The following is a 24,799-nucleotide window of genomic DNA, read 5'->3' on the forward strand; positions in this document are numbered from 1 at the left end:
AAGCTGAGACATTTAACTTGTCTCAGTTCGTGATATTTGCTAGACTCTCTTCTAATAAAGAAATACAAAAAATTATTGTGAACCACCAAATAAAAGAGTATGGGAAAGATATATTTTCAATGGTAAATGATTTCTTAAATTTATTTTTTCAATACATGGGCATTTTGTTATTCAAAATTCATAAAATAGAAAAGAATAGAAAAGAATGTAAAGTTAAAAAGTGTCTTCCCACCTGTGTCCCACCTTTATTCCTCAACCACTCATAGACAACAAATAATTCCAAAGATAATTTGTGCATACCCAAGAAAGTATGTATGTAAGTACTCACTCCTTTTCATTCAAATATTAGCATGTTTTATATGTTGCACTGCAACTTGATTTTTTTCAATCCATGCATATTTATATGAATTATTTGTAGTATTAATTTCTAGAAGTGGAATTAGTAAGGTCATGGACATGTGTATTTGCAATTCGATAGAGATCACCAACATGCAGATGTTCTCTATAGAAGTTGTAGCAGTTAGCTCTGCCAGGAGCAATGTACATGAATGCCTGTTTCCCTCCCTATTCCTTTGACAAAGCAGTGTATTATCGAACTTTTGGGTCTTTGTCAAAGGGTTATATGAAAATGGTATCTCAGTGTAGATTTAAATTAACTTATTTAATAGAAATAATGTTTTATGGCAGGAATGTTTTGACAAGAATTTTAAATAGGATTCTTAAGTAAGATTAGATTACTGTGTGAAATTCATCCACTACAACATTTGGAGACAGTGTTTTTTGTTTTGTTTTGTTTTGTTTTTTTGAGACAAAGTCTCACTCTGTTGCCCAAGCTAGAGTGCCATGGCGTCAGCCTAGCTCACAGCAACCTCAAACACCAGGGCTCAAGCGATCCTCCTTCCTCAGCCTCCCAAGTAGCTGGGACTACAGGCATGCACCACCATGCCCGGCTAATTTTTTATATATAGATTTTTAGTTGTCCATATAATTTCTTTCTATTTTTAGTAGAGACAGAGTCTCGCTCTTTCTCAGGCTGGTCTCGAACTTCTGAGCTCAAATGATCCGCCCACCTCGGCCTCCCAGAGTGCTAGGAGACAGTGTTTTAATAGCAAAGAAGTTGAAACAGTTGAAACAATGCTGGAATGATATCGATGTGGCCATTTGCATGAAGTCAAGTTCTCTAAAATAAAGAAATATCATTGCAACTTCATGATAAAGTGACAAGTAACCATGGAAATCGTTGGAGTGCCAGAGATCTCCTGGTCATTTCATGGCAAAAACCTCTGAGTTGTCAAACTTAAAAATCAGTTTTTACTCACTCTGTTACTTCATTTATTCATTCATTTTACAGAGGGGTCAAGCAGGCTTCTAGGCAGGCCAGTTGTTGTGGCTGAGCTTCTCTGGTAGTCGGTCCACTCCTTGTCTCCTGATGGAGGACAGGTATCTCAGGCCCACTGAGCTTGCCTAGTGTTGTTAAGAGACTCACCTTAGATCTGGGGGATGAAGGAGCTTAGATTTGGAAATGCTGGTATGAGTCACCACAATTCTGTTAAGTAGGGGCATCTCAAGATTCACTGCCATTGTATTGTTCCCCTGGCGCTAGATCCAAAACCAGAATGACTTCTTCCCACCACCTTTCAGAATTCTCCTTTGGTTGCCTCTTGCATTACTTCCAGGGTTTATAGTTGAATTTAGCAGGCAGGAAGAAACAGGTCTACATCATCTTTTCCAGATCAGAAATCCTGTATTGGCTGGTCCAATGGTAGTGGGTTATCAGAACTTATTAACATTAGTGTCACTAAAGTTGGTATTCAACCCCCCATTGCTAAATTTGAGTGGCTTTAAAAATAATACAGTACAATAAAATAAAATAAATCCATATAGTAGGTTCAATAATACTATTAATATTAATAAAATCAAAATTATTTTAATTGTTAATTTTATGTTTGTCTAATTTTATGTCCATTTTTGTAGAATCCAAAATGCAGTAGTATAGTTAGATTGTATATATAGATATATAGTCAGTTCTCCATATATGTCGTTTCTGCATGGTAGATTCAACCAATTGCAGATCAAAAGTATTCATAAAAAAACACAATGAAAAATAACACTACAACAATAAAATATAATACAAAGCCATACAGTAAAACAACTGTTTCCATTGCGTTTACTTTGTATTATGTAGTATATACAATCTAGAGATGATTTAAAGTGTATGGGAGGATGTGCATAGGTTATATGCAAATGCTATGCCATTTTATATAAGGGACATGAGCATCTGTGGATTTTGGACCTCTGTAAGGGTCCTGGAACCAATTCCCTGAAAATACCAAGAAAGACTACATATATTAGATAGACACATAGATAGATAGATAGATAGATAGATAGATAGATAGATAGATAGATAGGGAACAATTATTCTCTTGGATGCATGAGCAAACTCTTGAAAATCACTATATTAAAGTAAAATGGGAAAATAATATGCATGAGTTTTTCTAAACTTTGAAAATTAAATTTTCCTTCAATTCATACAGTGCTCAAAATTTTGAAACTTTTAATTTATTTTAATAGATTTGATTATGTTGATCAAAACTTTCAGAAGTAATAATTTCCACCATATCTATTATTCTTATGGTAGACAACTTCCAGGATAATTGCCAAGGGGACACATGGCTTTCTCTGAGAACTACCCCCTCTAGAGGGTCAGTCCCTGTAGTCATGTTTTGTTTTTTATAGGACACCTTACCCTTGCTCACAGGGCAGTGTTTCTAAACCAGAGATGATTTTGTCCCCCTGCTCCAGGGGATATTTGGTAATCTCTGAACAGTTTTGGTTGTCACAACACAGAAGTAGGAGGTGACCATCTATTGGCACTAATAGGGTAGAGACCAATATGCTGCCAAACATCCTACAATGAACAGCAGAGCCCCTCCCACCCCTACCCAAACAAAGGAGAATTCGTCAGTACAAATACAAAATATTAATAGTACTGAGGATTGGGAAATCTCATAATAGGAGTAGATACTTGATCCAGGCCGGGCCAATCAGATTCTCTCCCCAGATTTGGGGTCCAGAGACACTGGTTATACTACCTTAGAAACTTGAACCAAAAGAGATGTTAAACCTAATTGTTAATGAGAAACAGAAATAACCAGTCCTCAAAGACACCAAAAAGTAAAGCAGCCATGCAAAGAGGGAGACAAAGTAATAGTTTTTGACAATTTTTACCTCCTGGTTCTGTGTCCTTCATGAAGTCCAGCTACACTTCCTTCTATCCTTAAGTGACTTAAGAAGCATGTTCTTCCAGTACATTTGAATGGTGTTTTATTACTTGCCACTAAGTATGGGTGTAAGGAAGTCTTGACTAAGAAAATCATCAAGCCACAGGTTATGCATTAAATCATCAGACATGAAATCATTTAATTCAGCTAATTTTTCAGCATAGAAGTTATGCTTACTATAACCTCAAATTGGCTTAATGGTCATATGCCTACTTCACAGTCTACCAAATTTAAATTCAACAAACACATGTACCTAATATTTACAAGTATTAATATAAATTTTAGAATAGTATACATTAGCCTAGGACTTCGTAAAATATTCCTGTCTTTAAAATTCATTTTCACAATATTCCTGTGAGTTAAAGAGGACAATTATTATTAACCTCACTTTAAAACTGGGGGAATATAAGCTGAGGAAATGATTAAAGGGGTTAAATCTACCCAGCTAATACCTGGGATTTTAACCTAACTGTTCTGAATCCGAAGACAATACTGTTTCCTCTATAACATATAGCACAGTGTAGTAGTAAAGAACACTGGATTTGAAGTTAGCCGGAGGATACAAATCCCAATTGTTTCCACTTCCTTTCTTTCACGGGAAAGTGACTTCATCTTTCTAAATTTCAGTTACCACATCTATAAAATAGAGATCATTACACTTACCACTGAAGGTTGGAATGAAATGCAATACGATAATGCAGTTAAAACCCTTAAACATTTTGGAATATACTAAGGACCCAATAAATAATAGCTGATATTATAATAAACTAGAGGGGATTCTGTTAGAAAACTTAATCCATTTTAAATCTGAATGAGTAGATGTAAAGAGAAATTCCCGTAGGCCAGTTCCACCTTGTGAAGTCTACTGACACCCGGTGGCTGGGGAAGGAAAAAGCAAAAGCCCTGGAGTGAAGTGGAGGTTGCTTATCCTTCTCTCACTCCTTGTATGAGCTACTTAAAACGTAAATTACTTATCCATACTTAAAGAGCCCAGCATCCTGAGGCAAAAGTATTTTGCTTACTATTCAAATATATATATATATTTATTCTAAGATCTGAATTTTAAAATTATGTTCATATTTTTTTGAGAAGTAGATGTGGGAGAAATTCCGTCACTATATGAGACTCCCAGAGACTCTGTAGAGCTGTAACATATATGATCAATTTTTTTTTAAGTAAATTTTTTTAGGCTTCCTTTAGATTTCCAATGGCTCCTATGTTATTTAAAATATATTACTTACTCTTAGGCCCACTTAAGATGTGCTTGTATCTGAACCCTGACTCAACTTTTTAATAATCAGAAAACATGCTATGCAAGTTTTCAACAATATTCTGCCATTCTTGATTGACCATATAAAGGTACATTTTAGAGTCTGAAAGACATACTTTCACATTATTTACAAACGACTTCTTTACCTATGACCGAAATAAATTCAATTTAGTGAGGACTTCTCTGGAGGTATTCAACTTCATGATTTGCCAAATATTTTCTTATTTTTTATGGATAATTATTCTTTCAGGCTTTCCATACATTAGAAAGGAAAAAGTATTTAAGATCCCCCACCTTACCTAAGAAAGCTGAAGTTAAGAATTCATGTCATTGCCCACATCTTATCAATGCTGACATCTTCCCACTGGTGTCTCCTCCTTGGAAATGTGCTGGGAGTTATCCTCTGTGTCACTAAATGGCGTGAAGTCACAGTAATGATAAATGGCCCAGGCTCTGGGAGAACAAGTTCATGATAATGAATGACTTGTTAGGGTGAAATTAACCAGAGAGTGGTGATCAGATTGAAAACATTTCTGAATAGAGATAAGGGCAGGCAAAGTTGTGGGTCACAGCAATGGTGAGCTTGAGGGGAGGTCTGCAGGAGGCAGACGTTTTAAACAGAAGAAATGAAGAAAAGGTTTTGGTTTTTAACAGATTTAGCTAAATGGAAGGAGAATTTGAATAAACTGACAACCTACTATAGACAACAGCTCACTATGCAAACCTGATCTATCAGACAGAAATTTTAGTAAAATTTTATACATTTTTCGTAAAATTCAGTAACATTTTACAACTTATTTTGTATACTGGTTTGGGTGCCACAGTTAGTTTGATTGCATATTGAATAATTTAATTGTGTCATTGTTCCTCTATAGCATTTAATAACGTTCAGACTATGAACTCTCGAACCAATAGCTACTTTAAAAATATTTTTCTAAAATATAAAACATTTTTCTAGGCAAATTCTTAAAAAAAATCTTAGACAACCTAAAGAATTTCATAAATATTGTGCTTGTAGAATCAAACAAGTGTTCCACTCTTACTGTTTTACTCACAACTTTATAAAGCATCTTGAATTCATTCTCTTAAATCCTTTTGGATATTAGCACATCATGACCCTATAAACCTAACAAAAATATTTCTCACGAAGTTGCAAGGGTTCAAAATAAGGTTTACGATGGGATGCTGAGAGCTATGTTATACGTGGACCAGGAACTCAAACTTGAAAGTACTTTTAAGTGCAGTTAAATCGTGGCTGCCGTGCTCCACAGCACAGCTTAAGTAAATTGATTCAATGGATTAATGTAGTCATGTCAGGTGAGACAAACTTATCTGCTATGTGAAGTCTGAGGCTTATAGAAGTATTATTTAGCAGGCTTACTGGTAAGAATGACAACTCTCTCTATTCATAAGAACTGAGTCCTGAGGTCTGAGCTCTATAAGTTTAGGTGTGAAAGAGACTAAGCTTTAAGAAATAAATAGCAATGATTAAAGGAACAAAGTTATCTCTGTCCCTGCAAGATATATGAAGCACACTTATCTCATTTAAAATAGATACTGCATGTCCTTTTTTATCTTTAGGCACAATATCAGGCCTGCTCCCTCCAGTCTTCTATTATCAGGAAGGGTGATTGTTTCCTTTTACACGTTCCTTTTGTTCTCCTAGACCCAGTGTTATCGTGGTCACTGCATTTTGAGTGAGGAGGGGGAAAAAGCCCATATCAAAATATTACAGTTTGATTCTCCAGACCTTTACACACATTTTGCATTAAAGTAGTTATAATTATATAATTTTCTAGGCTGATAACCACTCGATAGTCTTCAGTTTTCTAAGTTGCTTTGCAAGTGACATTTCTTGCTTAAAAACTAATAGAAAAATGTAAGTGCATTTGACAATAGGTTAAAAAATTGTCATCTAAATCAAAATATGACACCACAAAATTAATGAGGAAATGTATGTTTCAGCTACCAGAGTGAACAGATATACTTATGTCCATTTAAATGTCCATTAAATTGATTAAAGCTAAGGCATTATTTTAACCAAAGGAAATTTCTGGTGGTAGAATTTACTGTTTACTTCTTACTTACAATATATCTCAAAGTATTTTTTAAGTAAAAATAGAATAAGAGTGAAATTAATACAACTAGTGTATTTTTTCAGTTGTAGATAATTGTTAATGTGGGTATTACTATATTGGGAAAATATTAATAAAACCTCATTCCAAATAACACTTTTTGTTATTTATTGTGCTATACAGACATTAGAGAATAAGACAGGAAAATTTAGAATTTATTTAGCATTTTTCTCAGTAATTTATTATGCTTGGGCATGAAGAAAATTACTTTTAACAGCTGGATTATATTAAAAGTTTCAGTTTAACAATAAGGGGGGAAAACTGAAAACCTTACTTAGCCTGGCTTATACATTCTGTTCATTATAGGGCAAACTTTAGAAATATGTATTTCTCCTTTTATTTATTCTAAAATATATCTGGAACTGCTTTGAAGTAGAATATTAAAATCTCAGGAAATGTTTATATATTTTTGTTCCTCAAAATTTTAGCAAGAAAATACAGCCACTCAAAATTAAATTATATTTCTTTCTATGAAATTTCCAAAAGTTTCCTGTACAGTGTGAAACCTAATGACAAATTACAAAGATAATAAACTAATTATACTCACATATATGCACCCATATATAATTTGTCTAAAGTGTAATTGTATTTACAGTGTTTGTGGAACAAATGTTGTTTAGAAAGAAGGTGCCGATGTGGTAAATATCCAATTAGAGCAGAGAAAAGCAGTGGGAGCTAATGGGGAGCAGAGAAAGAGCTGAGGCAGCAGGCTCCATCAATCAGGAAAACAGCGAGCCTTTGTTAAAAGCCAACGTCTTTAATTAAAACTCCGTATTTTACTAATAACTTTGCATGTCCACAAACCTTCTTATTGATTTCAATTATTCCTATTTTCCCTTTTTTGGATTTTACTGTATCTGGAGATATTGTAAATTAAGGTAACCATAGCAATGTACTAATTACTTGTATATTTTAACATTTCAAAAACTGCCCCAATAATTTCCTTGTAGAAAATGAGAGAAGAATCTGCTCTAATATGCTGTTCATTTTGATATAAGTTGATATTTGTTATAATTTGATGACTTTTGTCAAATATTTACAAGAATAAGATTTTCATTTTAACTAAAGGAGATGTATTTATTTGAAATGCTCTCAATATGCTCTCTAAACCCCAGTTTAATGGGGTTCAGGAGATATTGCTTAATGCCATGCTATGGGCTCAAGGGCTATAAAAGAATATATGAAATTGTGCCTGTTCTCTGGTCATGCAGTGGGTGGGATACAAGACAAACGTGAGGAATGCTTGAAACAATCAAAAAGAATATTGAACAGGGGACATAAGGAAACTAAATATGTAGTCCTATTTCTAAACTATTAATAATTCAGTTTCAAAAACCTCAGATTCGTTGAGTTCCCTCATCCACAGAATGAAAGGATTGAAAAAGATGATTTCTTGTATGGTCAGGATATTTGTGTGTGTGTGTGTGTGTGTGTGTGTATGTGTGTACATGCATGTGGATTAGCTACCTATATATGTGTGTTATATAGGTGTATATATATATATATATATATATATATAGCTATATATATATAGCTACCTATATATAGTTATAGTTGATGTAGATATATATATACACACACACACACACACACACAAATACAGATAAGTTGAGGGAGGATATAAACTGTGGGGCTCAGTGGAGGTAGGTATTCTAAGCACAGAGATCAGAAAGTGAATACTCCACATTTGAAAGATTATTAAGAGAACATTAAGAAGAACAGTTAGAAATATCTAGAAGTATTACCATTAAAAGAATTTTGTTTTTCTGGCAGTGATGAGAATTATTCTGAATCATTTGTGTTTTTGCAGCAAAAGAGCTGTCATTGGTGTAACTGTCTTTGACTACCAAAGAGAAAATTTCAAAATTATCTACATGAGGCGTGCTTCTATTGAATAGGACATGCATCCTAAATCTTTGCTACAGAAATGCAAAGAAGTGTGATAATTCATTTTTGTAAAAGCAAGCACTTACATACTACTCTCTTGGTTAGAGAGTTTGGCAAGCCTGGAGAAAAATATTCTCCTTAAAGTTCTGCCTTGCATTAATCTGAAATGTATCATCCTCTATTTCAAATTAATTCCTTTGGTTGGAGAAAGAATTAAGTAAACAGCATAGGGATGAAAGAGAATAAGAAAAGGCAATTGTATATAGGGCAGTTTCTCTTGTATCAAGCCACATTTTTACCCATTATATTAGGATAAATATGAATTCCCTAAATATCATATATATTAATATTCTATTTCTCAAACCAATATAAATTTTATATACTATTTGACAATTCATAACATTGTCATGGCTGCTTATGTCCATTACCATGAGCATTTTTCAAAGAAATATTCACTGTATTAATTTATGTTGAGGTTATTAAAAAACAGACCCCAAAATGTTTTTAAAAATCAGTTTCACATATTACTATCTCAATGAAGACAGTTATTTTTGGTTTATCTGAAATCCTTTTGCCATTAATTTTGTTATAATGGAGTTGATAGGCATTATATCCACAAGAAAACCTGCAGGTTTTGTTCTCAGTATTTTTTGAACTCAAATACCTTATTACCCAGGGCGATTAGTTTCTCCTATAATGAGGATTTGTATGTATTTAAGGTTATGTAATTTCATTGACTAGAACTTAGAGGGGAGGAAAGGACAGAAAGATAGACTCTGCCATTTATAGTTAGTGATAATTTAAAATAGAAATCAAGCTATATTATTTCACCAAGACACAACAGAAAATGTAAATGATTGGAGAATTACCACATTCTAAGGTGGAAAGACTATGAAATGGAAAGACTATGAAAGTATCAGTTCTTCAAAAATTAAGCTATTCATTTAACCATCTTCAATCAATTTCCAATGGTTTCTTTTTAACTGAACAAAAAAGTCTAAAATATCTCTGAAAAATACATTTAGTAAAACAGCCAGATGTTTGAAAAGAACTACTGTGTGGAATGGGTTTTCTCCATCAAGCATTAAAATGTTAAAAAGTAGTAATGATTAAAACAGTCTGGTATTGGTTCAGAATAGAACTGGCTCAATGGAATCTAATATAAAGTTCAGCTGGAGGCTAAAGTCTATCTAGTAATTTTGTTTTTATAAAATTGGCATTTTAAAAAAATGACAAAAGCATAGATTATTTGATAAATAATGTTAAAACAAATAGTTCACATGTGAAATAAAATAAAGTTACATCCCTACCATAAAACAAAAGATATGAGATGGATTATACATCATTAAGTATAAAAGACATGAAATAGACTATTGCTAGTCTCTATATAGATAGATCTATATACATAGATTACAGACTAAAAAAATAACTGAAAGTACTAGGGAAAAGTGGAGATGAAAATTACATAATGATGAAGGTCTTTTTATATACAACAAAGAAGTTACAAAATAAAAAAGAAAAAGATCATTTTAACTACATTATATTGTTTTTTAAAATAGTAATTTTAATAAATTTTTTAAAAATTAAAAACTTACATAAATCTCAAAAAGTGTTTAGCCTTATGTATAATAAATGATGATTTTTAAAAACTAAACATGTTGAATAATTCCTAGTGAGGATGAAAGTATGGGATAGGCACAATCTCAATTATTCTTGGTAGACTATAAATAAACATTACTATGTAGACTGGTCATTTGTGTCAAAAGATTTAAAATATGAATTTTCTTGGACTAAGGAATTTATTTCAGCACTCATATTATCAAACACAAAATGTATGTTAAACACTACATATTCCAGCAATATTTATAATAGTAACAAATACAAACAATGCATCTTAGAAAGAGGATTGTTAGAGCATATACATTACAATAGTATAACACAGAGCTTTGGTAAATGATATAGCATAATTATATTTATGCTTCTATAAAACATGTTAATGATATAATATTTTAAAAAATACCAAACTATAAAGCAAGTTAACTATCATTCATTGATTACTTAGTAATACCAACAGCAAGAATTTATATAGTGCTCACTATGTATGTATTAGGCACTATTCGAAACTTAATGATTTCCCATAATACATAAAATCTGCACAACAGCTTCATGAGATAAGTACACTTGTTTATTTTATAGATGAAGAAACTGAAGCACAGAGAGGTTAAATAATTTGTCTAATCTAGCACAGCTATAAATATTTTGTAAAGGCAAAATTAGAGCCTAGCAGTCACCTCTAGAGAACTTCCTGTAGTCATCCATTGTGCTGGTTTTGTGCTAATATCTTCACGTGTACTTTCTCATTCAGTCCTCATAAATCATTCCAGTATGGCATGTTGGAAACAAGGTGGGAAGGACAAGATGCAGTAGATGAGAGAGTTCTGAAGAAAGAGAATGAGAAATTTCCAGGGTGCAGAGAAATGTAGGGAGGGGATTTTTTTCAGAGGCATTAAGGGGGAATGTGTCGCTTTCATGGAACTTGAAAAATGCAGTTAGAGACCTGAGTTATTTTGAATTACTTTTGGTTGTGCATTTTGTGCTCTGTCATATTAAATACCACTGTGGAACCATATAGGGAGGTCAAGGGTACATAGATGTCCAAAAACTGACATTGATTATTGCTGTGGTAAGAAAATGAATGATTTGTTCTTAATTTTACATATCTATAGTTACTTATATTTTGCTAAAAATGTGTATTGTGTATGTTATTTCAGAATCTTAAGAAAGGAAAGAAGAACAAATAAATTATACACTATTATGTCATGACTTTTTAAATTTTTGAGGATATTCCAACTTTTGTCCAGATCAGAGAAATGATCATTTATTTCATCATTATATTAATAATGCATGAAAGCTTTACTATCTATAGATATATTATTTTCTATAAATATATCACTTGAAGAGAATCTCAAATGTTGTTTTGTGTTGGCCCACAGTTTAACAGACTTAACTATCCCAAATTTCCAGTGATGATACTGGGAATACAAAGCACAAATCTCGGGGAATAGTTAGTCTCAACGGCACAATTCTACAGGAAAGGCATTGTGGTAGGCACCATTGTGCAATGATTTTCTATAGCACTGGGATACTAAAACTTCAGAAAAAGAAAATTTTATCTCCAGTCACTTTAAATTCCTGAATTCATTAGAAGGCTTATTTGCTGCACATATATAAAAAGAGCACACAAATTGGTTTCTCTAATTTCATAATTTGACTTTTGTACATGCAATTGAGCAGTGCTTTCAAACTGCTGGTTGCAACTTGTTAGTGAATTATAAAATCACTTCAGTGGACCTTGACCAACATTAAATTTTTACTGAAATAAGATAGATTGGAATAAAATAGACCAGAATAGAATAGAATAGAATAGAATAGAATAGAATAGAATAGACAGTATCCAAATGCTTTGCACTTAATTAGGGTCAATATTATTCCTCAAAACATTTCATCATGCATATGCTGAGCCATATTATACAATGTTGTTTATACTGTAAATTGCAATTTTAAAAAACAGTTTGAAAAACAGTACAAGGGAGTATCATTTAACACATTGGCAAGACATTATTGTCATTTTAACAAGATAATCCCAAATGTGTTCTATGAGGAAAAAAGCAAAATATTTTTCCCTATATACTTGAAACTTGTGTTCATGGTGCACCTCTTTTAAGTGGTTCCTCTTTAAAAGTCTGCATTATTACTGAAATACAGACTTCAGTGTTGGCCCTCCCCGGGTCTCAGATTTAAAGAGTATTTGACTAGTATTTTGGTTTTTATTATTATCACTCAAAATTATGTCAGTTAAAAGGGTTTCAACACAAACTGTTTTTAGAGGTGTAAAGCAGATATGTGCTTGATCATTTTAGTTAATTCAGTGTTGCATTTAAAATAGTTTCTGGAACTATCTTCCTCTCCCTTCCTACCACCTTTGGTCTTTACATTTAGACACCTACTGTTTGTGACTCTTAATTCATACATATCAGTGAAGAGATATATATATAGGAGTCAGGAAACTAATTCTAAACTCTACTTTGATAATAGCTATTATGTGATCTAGGATAAGCTAAATATTTTTGAATGTTAACTTTATTTGTAACACTAGAATAATTAACTTACTCTGCCAAATGCATAGATTATTTTATTATAAATTTTAAAAATTCATATGATATTCAAATATATGAAGTTAAAAGTAATAATGCCTACCTATTAGTGAGTACCCTTCCCATAACCTACATTTTTTCCATAAAGTATTTACTTTATGGTAATAAATTTGGAATATATGGATATACTTATGTTTGTGTATATGTGTATGTGTGTATACATATAAGCACATAAAAGGTCTGGGATTTTGTTTTGTGTGTTTTATAAAAACAAGTATACTAAATCTATTCTTCTATCACTTATTTTTATTTCGCTACACATTATATTTTAAAAATCCTCTCATTTTAGTATGTAGAGACCAACCTCATCCTTTTTTTAATGCTGCAGCTATTTCCCCAGTTATAGTTGTACAGTACTATAACTTACTTAACCAATTTACTTCACTTATTTGTGGACATTTAGGTTATATTATGTGTTCGTCCATTTCGTGTTGCTATAAAGAAAATACCTGAGGCTGAGTAATTTATAAAGAAAAGAAGTTTATTTGGCTCACAGTTCTGCAGACTGTGCAAGAAGTATCACGCCAGCATCTGCTTCTGGTGAGGGCTTCAGGGAGCTTCCAAACAAGGCGGAAGGCTAAGGGAGAGTAGATGTGCCACATGGTGAGAGAGGGAGCTAGAGAGAGCCCAAGGTCGTTTAAACAGCCAGCTCTAGTGTGAACTAGTAAAGTGAGAACTCACCCATTACTGCAGGAAGGGCACCAAGCCTTTCATGAGGGATCTGCCCCCATGATCTAAACACGTGCCCCTTGGCCTCACCTCCATCACTGGGGATCAAATTTCAACATGAGATTTGGAGAGGCCAAATATCCAAACTGTCTCATATTAGTCTCAATTATAGCCAATGAATATTTTAATAGACATATTTGTCTGCATGTGCACATTCTTCCATAAGTCAGATTTCTAGATATAGAATTGCTTGGTCACATGTGAACTTACATACACAAATTTGATAGAGACATATTGGTCTTCAAAAACTTTTCTATCAGTTTATATACCCACCAATAGTTTGACCAATTGTTTACTCTCATCAAAACTAGAAACTACGTGGAACATAGTAAAGAGGTAGTAATATTCCATAGAGATGTATGAACATTATTTTGTATTTTTCCATAGGCAAATTTATTTAGGTTTTATTTTCTTCATCTATAAAATGAGAAATTTAGATAGCATTCATTGGTTTAATAAACATTTATTCATTGTTTACCTGATATGAGGCTATTTTTTTTTATTTTAGGATTCTATAATTGTTTTCAACACAAAATTGATAACTTTTTTTTCCAATTGGAGAAGGAAGCCCATTCAGATATTTATTGGGTGAAAGAAAGATTATATTTATTCTCCTCTAATATTTTGGGTAGGGAACTAGGATAAGTAAAAGAGATAAGGTGTTTTTTGAGGGTTTTGTTTTTGTTGCTGTTTTTGTTTTGCTTGTTTTTCCTTCTAGGCTGGGTGTAGAGATGTGTGGTCTACTATAATGCAAAGTGATTTCAAAGATTTGAATGTCAGCCTTTCCATATTTCTTGGTTTGTGACAGGTCCATGATATAACTATTCCAATTTATTTACTAATTTATCTGCTGCATATCATTTATTGGCAGATGTGTAAGGGTCAGCCTTCAATTCTAATGTAAAAAAATATTTTAAACAAACCACTATGGTCTCCTTATGCAGATTCACACACTCCCTTTTTTTTTTTTTTATTTCAGCTCATCATCATGGGGGTACAAAAGTTCAGGCCACTTACACTGCCCATGTCCGGCCCATCCTCTCAAGTCAGAACTTCAAGCGCGTCCATTCCCCAGATAGTGCGCATTGCACTCATCATGTAGTTATGCCCCCATCCCCTCCCCCCACCCCCTGTCCCCCCAATTCAGAACATTCAAATGTGATCATTCCCCAGAGGGTGTGCAGTGCACTCCTCATGTAGTTATACACCCATCCCCTCTCCCCACCCCCCACCTCAGTCCGATACCCAATTGGTGTTATTCCCAAATCACACACTTCCTTTATTGCCTTGAAACCAGTATCAATGGTCCCATGAGGAATATGTAAAATAATTCATGCTCTCAAGAATATTTTTATTTCGAATGTAACAGGGCAATATTGTTTTTTGAATCCTGCCTAACAAACTTTGGAGATGCTAACAGCCTATTAATAAGGGAGAATTTCCCTGGTGGCCAAGAATGTTACAAGCAGCTTTAACATCCCTCAATGAATCATGGATCATGTCTTTATAAAATAGATTGAGTAAAACTTCATTAAATAAATGAATAAAGCAGCTAGTGATGAAGAATGGATTAGACAAGATCCCTTTCCTCTTTGACACAGCTAACAATATCATGTCACAGTCCATGGATCACCAGGGATTTCTCTGGGACAAGGGTCAAACCTGGTTAGTAGCTGCCTAAATCTAGGCATACTTTTATTAACAGACTCTGAACGTCAATTTCAGTAAGGATTGTACAGGTATTTGTCACATTTTCCAAGTGAACTACAGTGGTTATTGTACTTTGGATTAAATAGTTATGTTACCTGTGGGATGTATACTTCATGGCATGGCCTTGTCAGTTCATTTACAGTAGCTATCACCAAACTAATTAAGAACTAGGAATATATGAAAATCAGTTATATTTTCTTCCCTGTTGTGAAAATGGGTATGATTGTGGTAGTTTGGAAGCCCAGATACTTTTTTGATAATTCCACTTTGATAGGTCTATTAAAAATAAATAAATAAATAAATAAATATACATATACATATATATATAAATCACCTCTTAGAGTCTTTTTTAATATATTAGACCTTATGTTGTTGGTTAAAATAATTAAAAAATGCTTGAAGTACAAACTCCTTTCCCTGTCCAAATCAGGATATAGGCCTATAAGGCCTAACTCTGTGTGACAACAATTTTTGACTTAGTCTGTGATCTAGCGTCAGATAGGAAAGAGCATTCTAGTTCAAGACTGACTCATCTCCACCTTTGCCTTTCCATCTAAAGAAATATTTTACCCCTCCTGGAGGAAACTTTCATTAGGAAGAAGAGAGTATGTTAGAGCATAAATTTTGAAATATTGCCTTATAAAATCTACTTCTCAAAAAACTTAAGGCTCCAAATAAAAGAAAGAATTTTCTGGCACCTTCCCCAGACTTACTGAATCAGAATATAGGAAGAGGGCCAGATCTCTTAATTTTAAATCTTCCTATTTGACCTGGCCCTGGACGCACAGATGTGTCCAATTATTCTCCTTTGAGAGAATGAATAACAGGCACATAGTTTGGTGTTAGTTTTATTAAGCCTCATTTTCTACACATTTTAGCATGCTTTATAAGTAATGCCTATTCTTAGATGGTTTATAAGCTTTATTTGTTTCACTTCAAATATTTCCTGATGATAGTAGTTTTCCAAAAGCATGTTACACAACCCAATGTGTTCAGATTTTTAGTCACAATTTCATCATTCATAGGAATAAATATTGGATCCTAGAGCTAGAGCGTACCTCTAGAGAACATTTCATCAAGCCTCCTGTCTTTAATTAAGTAGATGTCTAAAACATCCAGAAGAGATTTCCCTTAAAATACTGACAAATGTTTAAGAAGCCCATTCAGTGGCTTATTGCATTGTTTTTATCGCTCTAATAGTAAAAAATTTTTCATCACATCCAACTCAAATCAGCTCTAATTTACCCTAAGCATTTCTCTTGTTCAAATCTCCAAGTATGTAACTGAAAACACTTTAACAGCAAAATCATCCCATTGAAATACTGTTTAATGAACATGATGCATTTCATGGACACAGTTTGTCAAAATTTTGTCAATAAAAGTAGAAATAATGTAGGCAAGCATGGAGGTATGAGTCTTTGAATACTAATTGAAATAAAATGAAAAAGAAAATAGATATGCTTTAAAATGTGCTTAGCAATGAAATTGGGGGTTGCCCCAAGATCCTTTTCACTCGGAAAGCTGCTGGGTGAGAGAAGAGAACAGTTTTCTGATGCTCTTTTGTTTATCTGATATGTTTGCCTTTAGAACCAGCCAAGCAATAGTTCTGCACCCAATCTAGGTCATTTTCCTCCCAAATCTTTCTATCTGCTTGCACATCGATTTTTGTTTATTTGACTTCCCAATTAGTGATAGAGAGCTTAACAAGACAAATAGGAAATTAAAGCAAGAGGTTGGTGTGATTAAGTTTCTGACAAAGAATTATCAGTCTGTCAATCAAATGGTGCAAATGACAGAAATTTTTTTTTTTCCCATTTTGACTGGCTACAATAATGGATCTCAGTTCTAGACTACACATTGGAATCACCTAGGGAGATTATTAAAACTGTCAAAGCTCCTAGAACATTGCCAGTGACTTTGATTTAATAGGAATTAGTGACTTCCAGGAATTCTATTTTTAAAAAATACTCTATACCCTGTTACTCAAGTGGAATCTGTGGACCAGCAGGCACAGACATTACCTGGGTGCTTATTAGAAATGCACGATCTTGGGTCCGTCCCACCGATACTGAATCAAAAATTTTATTTACACAAGAACTCCCACATTCAAGTTTGAAAGACCATGTTACATGATCTAATACACAACCTGGGTTCAGAAACACTGGGTAGAGGAAGTGAAGAGAATTAGGGAGAGAAGATGGAGGAGAGAAGGAAAGAATAAGGAGGAGATGGAGGAAGAGGGAAGTATCAGAGTGTAAAAACATGGGGAGAAGACACAAGGACTGCCTAAATTTAGCCTTATTTGTTTTGTTAATGGGCAAACTGAGATCTTCTTGTCTTGTCACTGTGATGTCAGTGCTGTTTTGCATTATTTATGAATGCTTTTTGTCCTTTTTGTTACTCATCAGAAGCAACAATAAATGTTTGATTAGCAAATTGCCCAGCTTCTTCAAATAAAATACATTTATTCTAAGGTAGTAACTTTAATCACAGTATTGGTTATCATTATATTTAAAGAAGTAATTAAGCCATTGCTTTTATTAGTGAGATAGTGATAAGATTAAGCTACTTAACAATTTCTTAAAACTTTTGAGGTAATATTCTCTCAGCAGTATCCCCTCACCATGAAATGTTTGGTTCCTTAAACTTTTGATTCATATTTTGAATGAATCTCTGTTCCCAGTGTCAGGTTTACTGACCTTAATTTAACAAGCAGTTTAACTTCCCAGGTTTTACCGCTTATATTAAACAATCACATTTAGTGGTGTACCACCAATGAATACGCTAGTTAAAATTCAACCCAAATATCTTAATGTACCCAGTGAAACAATTTAGAAAGGATACTAAGTACAGGGAAAAAAATTCTAATGAAATATTTGAGCAAGAATGAAAGAAAATTAATAAAAGCCAAGGCAATTATAAATTAATGCTCCTATGGAGGCTGAGTTATTTCATTGATTTCAGGAATTCTGTTTTGTTTTGTTTTGTCTCCATTGTAATAATATATGAGTATAATTTGATGAGTTTATTATTAAGTAATGCTTATTAATCAAAAATGCTACTAAATAAATTTACTTTATGGTACCGTTTCACTTGCCCTTGAAGCCTTGATATGTGCAAAGGAAATGTCTTGATGAAAACAAGTCTCATATAATAATGTAAAGAAACGTTTCTTAATTCTATCATATCACTATTTAAATATTAAGCTTATTGTTCTATTCTTTTTGCTTATATTATCATCCACCAGATTCCAAATGTTTCATGCTTACTGAATATTCATTTGGAATTAAGGCATGTGAAAATCTTGATAGTGAAAACCTATTTTTAATGTTTAGTGTAACTTACTTTAAAAAATATTAAGTATAGACTGTTTAGGGGGAAAACCCCATAATTCCTTTTTAAATCTTGAAATCAAAATTTTAGAAAATATTTGCATTTGGGTGATGATTTAGAGGAATTTTTTTTACATGTTCCCGAAATGGAATGTAATATCTGAGATCAAAGTCCTGAAAAAATATGAAATATTTGACCACTATATGGAAGAAATCACTAATTTGAAAAATTTAAAGTTGATTCAACATTTATGATTAAATAATTTAAAATACATGTTTTACTAGTTTCAATATAATAATTCTTATTGAGACCAAGATTGTACTATGTTAGATTATATTTATAACATATTACTTTCATATTTAAATAGTATACTCAAAGAGAGAAATTATTTAATATGAACATTTAACAAATCATTTTAAAATAAATTCAGGGTTAATTATCTTTATAATTTATCTTTTCTTTTACATTTTCTACATTGATCTTCTCATTTGGCAGGAAAGACCAAAGTAAATAAAGGAAATTGAAACATTTTATATAGTTACCTTAAATCGCCATACAGTTAAAAATAGAAATTATTTGTTAGTGTCTAGACTTAAAATATGATGTGACTTATAGGATAGGCTTTTGACTCAACTTCATGCCATTGTTTTCCAGCTAAGCAATGTCTGTCAACTAGAAGCAAATTAATAGACTGTCCTGTGATAACATTTATTTCAAATCTAGTAATTTATTTATTCAATATATGTCTGCTATTTTAATTAGTGGCTCTCAGTACATCAAAAGAGCTTTAGTAAATCTAGAAAAAAATTGTTTGCATTTGTTCTTTACAAAACCGTCTATTAAAAGTGTTTCCTTTATATTGTATGAATTACTAAGACATCTAAATAAATATACCACTTGGTTAAAAGATAGGAACATCAATATAAACATAACATATGATATGAAGAGTTAATGAGTGAATATAATTTGTTTTAGTATATATCATATACATAGTGTATGCGTCAAATATAAATATAAATAAAATTATATAAATGCCTGTATAGTTCTAAACATTAAAATACACCAAGAAACAAAATAAAGGTAATAAATAAATTGTAAAGTATGTTAAACGGTGACTGATACTATGACAAAAATGAAGGAAGGAAGGAAGGAAGGGAGGGAGAGAGGGAAGAAAGGGAAAGAAAAGACACGAGAAAGAGAAAGGAAGAAAAGAGAGGAAGGGAGGGAGGGAAAGAAGGAAAGAAAAGAAAGAGAGAGAGAAAGAAAGGAAGAGAGGAAGGGAGAAAGAAAAGGAAGGTCCATCAAGAGTCAGTTGTTTGGAAAAGATTAAATATTAATAGGGACAGACTTCAACACAAAGGTGCAATTTGAGCAAAAACATAAAGAAGGTAAAGGGGTAGGCCAAACTGATTTATTATGTGGAATTTTATACTAGATGTTTTATAAAAGAAATAATTTATTTTGAAATTTAATGTAACCCAAATTGCAAACACAAAATATACCCTCACAAATCCAGGTCATAAATTTTTTTTCTTTTCAAAATCTTCTGTAAGCTATGGTAAGAAATTTCATGTAACCTTATTTCCACAAAATTAAAAGAAGACAGAGGATGAGTCCAAAGTCTGTTTTAGAAACTCTATTTGATGTTTGTATTGATTGTACTACTTAGGGAGTAATTAGATCATGTCCAATGAAAGGATATTATTCATATTAAAATATTGTAAATTATTTTATGAATATCATCATCATGTTCAGTGGAAAAGGATCCAAATAAAATGTGGACTTATGAAATAATCAACAGCAGAATTTAAGGAGCCTTTAAATCTGATAACGGATACTAAATATAATTCCCAATTATTTGCATTTTGATATGCTCTATTTCTTAGTTTTTAAATATTTATCTATTTACACTTCTCAGGACCTTACCTCTTTAACTTTCTACATCTTTTTATCCCTCTATTAAGTGCCTTAAACACTCGGCAGATACTTTCACTGAGCTGAAATGTGATTTATCTATTTACTTGGAGGGGATACTTATATACTAAGTACAAAGCGCTGTACTTGTCACTGAGGATTAAAACTTTAGTAAGACAATAAACTCATAGTTTAGTTGGGGGAAGGAAACATGAGAAAAATAAACACAATGTATAAGTGCAATAAAAATATCTAACAGTTGCTGAGTATTGTTGATAGGGACCATGTTAAGCACCTTATATTTATGTTCTGTATTTATCTTCAATCCTGTTAGACAGGTACTAATACTAGCTCCATCTTACAAATGGTACAGTAAAATAAAGAGTGGTTAAATAACTTGCCCATATCTCATGGTAGACTGGATATGAGTCTAGATCTTCAGACTACATAGACTGCTGCATTAACTTTATCTTCTTGCTTATTCAGAAGCAAGAGTAAGAGAATAATTCTTGGAGATGTGTCTGGAAAAGTTTCAGGCCAAATATTTGCTAGACAGAGAAGACAGGAAGGCTTTTTAACATGGAGAAATGCCTTGTGAAAAGGCAGTAAGAATCACAACTGCATATGGTGCTATGAATCAGGAATCCCAAGTGGTGTTTCTGTCTGGCTGGATGTGAGAAACAGAGGGAGGGTAAAGAGAAGACTAGAGATGGTGGTCAATTTATGGAAGACTTTATCCCTTGCTAAAGGTTTAATCCTTTAGTACAGGGATACCAGTAAGTTTCACATGGTGAATCAACATTGGTGATCCAATGGCTTATATTTTCAAGCCACTGCTTTTAGAGTGGCACGAAAGATTAATTGGAAGAAAATGATGGGATCCAAGAAAACTTTAAGAAGGCTATGTAATAATTTACAGATAAGTTTTGAACAAAGTTGGAATAGAGAGCAGGAAAAGTAACGAAGAATATTTAGGAAACAGAATTGCTAGTATTTGGCAATTTTATTAGGTATGAGAAGTGACGGTGAGAGGATAGGAGGATGAAAAATGCATCCCAAATTATTGGGTGAGCTACTGGAAATACATCGTGCTTCTGTTAAGTAAGATAAGGGAACAAGGAAGAGAAATGGACTCAGTGGTGGGGGTGGGAAAGTGAGTTAATACCATTTTGTACACCTTGGGACATCTAAATGGGGACTTCTGCAGAAAGCTGAAAATACATGCTGCAGCTACATAGAGAATTCTGTTCTGGATCCGAAAGTCATCTACTTATAAGTAGTATGAAAAATAAGGGATGAATGATTTTTACCCAGGAATGTCCCATTGCCCCCACCAAAATTGTCAAGACCAAGTCTGGGAAATACTAACATTTAGAGTCCTGATAAAGTAGCAGCAAATGAAGCTTAGAAAAACTATTGAAAAGGGTAGGAAGAAACAAGGCTTCAAGTGGAAATACAGAAGCCATGAAGTGATATGCTACATATATCCCGTAAAGTTTGTACTTTAAATACTTTAAACATATTTCTTTAGAATAAGTGAGATAAGCAGAATTGTGTCCCTCATTATTATAATTTTGATCACAGGCTATAGCATTGTTTTTATTGTACTTTGACTTACTATATTTTACTTTTGCTTGATATGATGATGTCAGCTTGGATTGAAGGATGTTATAAGAAATGACCAATGAAACCTTTTGTTGTGTTTAGAATGATGGCTTCCTCTCTCCTCCCTCCCTCCTTTTCTTCTTCTCTCCCTTCCTTTCTTCCTCTCTCATGTAAAATATAATGTGAATCAAGTAAAAGTTTGTTTCTCTTCCCAGTTTGACTGCTAAAAGTCTCCATTTCTGGAGAGACCTTCTATCACAGGATCTAACTGTGAGCATTGTTTGAATTGATTTTACCTTTCCCAACCTGTCAAATGCCTTATTCAGCTATCTCATTTTTTTAAAAAACTTTAGAGACAGTATTTCACTATGTTGCCCAGCTGGAGTGCAGCAGTCATAGCACACTACAGCCTCCAACTCCTGGGCTCAAGTGATCCTCCCGCCTCAGCCTCCCAAGTAGCTGGGACTACCGATGTGCTCTATTGCTCCTGGCTTCAAATTGGATTCTTTCTTGTTAAGTTGTCTGATTGTTGTAAAGTACAACAATTGTTTGCTGAAATGAGAAAAATATAAAAACAGAACAAATTTGTGTTAATTTTGAAGATTTTTGTGTAATAATTGATCTAGTTGGCTGATCTAGTTGCAGCCTTCATTCATTAAATGTTTGCTGAATTGAATCAATGGTAGGTTGAGTATATTGTTACTCCAGAACTCAGCTTTTCTCAGCTATTCCAAATAACCTTACGAGTTTCTCTCGGTGGCTGACTTTGATTGAGGCCTCATCTCTGTCTTCTGCAGTGACAAGGACAGTGTGTGCGGAACAATGTGATGGCAGATGCTACGGACCCTACGTCAGTGACTGTTGTCATCGAGAGTGTGCTGGAGGCTGCTCAGGACCTAAGGACACAGACTGCTTTGTATGTCTGGGAGTTCTCCCTTTTATTCTCCTGCTCTCCTTCTCTTCCCTTTTTGATTCAGGCTCATTGACTCTTTAATATCTTATTATAATAGGATCAAGTTTAGCCATTTTAGGATTAAGAAAAATGCTCTGCCTTCCTAGGAGTCATTCCTTCACTAAGTTGGCTATTGATTAACTAGAATTGTTCTGTTCTACTAAATAAATTGTATCTTTCTGATATAATTTATATTACAAATGAGATTTATTGGAGAACATATTGAGATGTCTTTTTAGAATTGAATAGCATCCTTTCCGAAAATGCAGTGATTACCTGTTTATGTTGTTGCGTCACTGAGTCGGATAAGTGGGGACAGCTGCATTTTATTTCTTGACTATAAATTCCAAGACTATAGCAGATAAATTTATGCATTTAAGTATTTTTTGGTTTATATTGTTTATAAGTTAATATTTTAAAAGTTTAAAATTTACAACTGCACATTTAAAGCAATTTATATGTTAATCTGTATGATTTTTATTTTAGAAGAGGATACTTTTACGTCCTTAAAATTAACATTTACAGTTTGTTGGGGATACTTTTTAATTACATTTTGATATAGTTCTGATACAGTTCTTTTTGTTCTTTGGAATACATATAAGCAATTCTGTGACTTATATTTAATTCAATTTCATATACACAGAATACTGGTTTCATTTTTAAGCTAAAATCATAAAAATAAGTAATTGTTTTTATAGTTAAAAGTGAACACAGAAATTTATTTATTTTTTTCTTCTCAAATATCTAGCAAACAAACATACATAGAATTGAGCATTTTTTTCAAATTGACACTTAATTCCAGAAATAAACAAAATATAAATTAAAACTCTCATGATATAGATAGTAGTTTCTTAGTTTCTTAATATCATAAGAAACTTAATTTGTCTACCCTAATTCTATACTGAAATGAAAATATGTGTTACAGAAGTGGATAGAGAGGAAGAAGGAGAGGAATTCAAAATATCAAAAGTTTGAAAAACATTCTCAGCTGGTCTTGAGCTGGGAACCTTTCCCTTATCTATCACCAGACACAGGATGGAAACTTGATTTTGAGGACACTGAACATGGCAGGTGTCACATTAACAATTCCAAAACAGTAACAACAATAAACAGCAATAGCAAAAACTCTCACTTAGAAGTTTTGCACTACATTTTTTTCATGGTTCCATTATCATGATAAGCACAGTGCCGAGTAAGCTTCAAATTATCATTTCATTACTGTTATGGAATGGTCCAGTGATTCCACTTTGGCATTTGGTACAGAATATTCAAGAATGCCAGACCAAGGCCTTGATGTAAGTTACATTGTTCTGTATGCTCTCTGAAAGATAAATTTGTTTTATTCCTCTGACTTATGTTCCTTTTTTCCTAAGCAATCTGTGCACAACATCACATAAAGTATGTTAGTAAACCAATTATATAAGGACACATGAAGTTTTATAGTCATAAATTAAAACTTACTGAGTTTTCTAGATTGGTTTTTAATAGATTCTTCTTAGAACATGTCATCTTAGTGAATAATGTATCATCAGTGAATCTCATTCTGATTATGCATCTAGTAGACCATCATCAGGGAATTGTCATGTTTGTGATAAAGTACTTGCTAAAACAACAATTGATGAAGCAAATGTTTTGAGGAAACAGAATAAATTAATGCTTATTAATAACCATATGTACAATTTATGATGAAATGTAAATCATAGCTTGAGTTCACGTTAGCTTACATTCCAAGGCCTAAATTGTTCCTACAAAGGCTTAATTTCTTACTT

The 24,799-nt window shown here is 32.9% G+C and overlaps 1 protein-coding gene across 4 annotated transcripts in view; it reads left to right on the forward strand.

Annotated features, from left to right (window-relative positions):
• Positions 1 to 24,799, forward strand: part of ERBB4 (erb-b2 receptor tyrosine kinase 4) — a 1,045,679-nt gene that overhangs the window by 723,207 nt on the left and 297,673 nt on the right. For all 4 annotated transcript variants that reach the window (XM_045559045.1, XM_045559047.1, XM_045559044.1 and 1 more), the window contains exon 6: positions 22,876 to 22,994. In XM_045559045.1, coding sequence (XP_045415001.1) covers positions 22,876 to 22,994 — 119 coding nt within the window. The remainder of the gene's footprint in view (positions 1 to 22,875; positions 22,995 to 24,799) is intronic.

Source organism: Lemur catta, chromosome 8, assembly GCF_020740605.2.
Source record: "Lemur catta isolate mLemCat1 chromosome 8, mLemCat1.pri, whole genome shotgun sequence".
NCBI classification, from domain to species: domain Eukaryota; kingdom Metazoa; phylum Chordata; class Mammalia; order Primates; family Lemuridae; genus Lemur; species Lemur catta.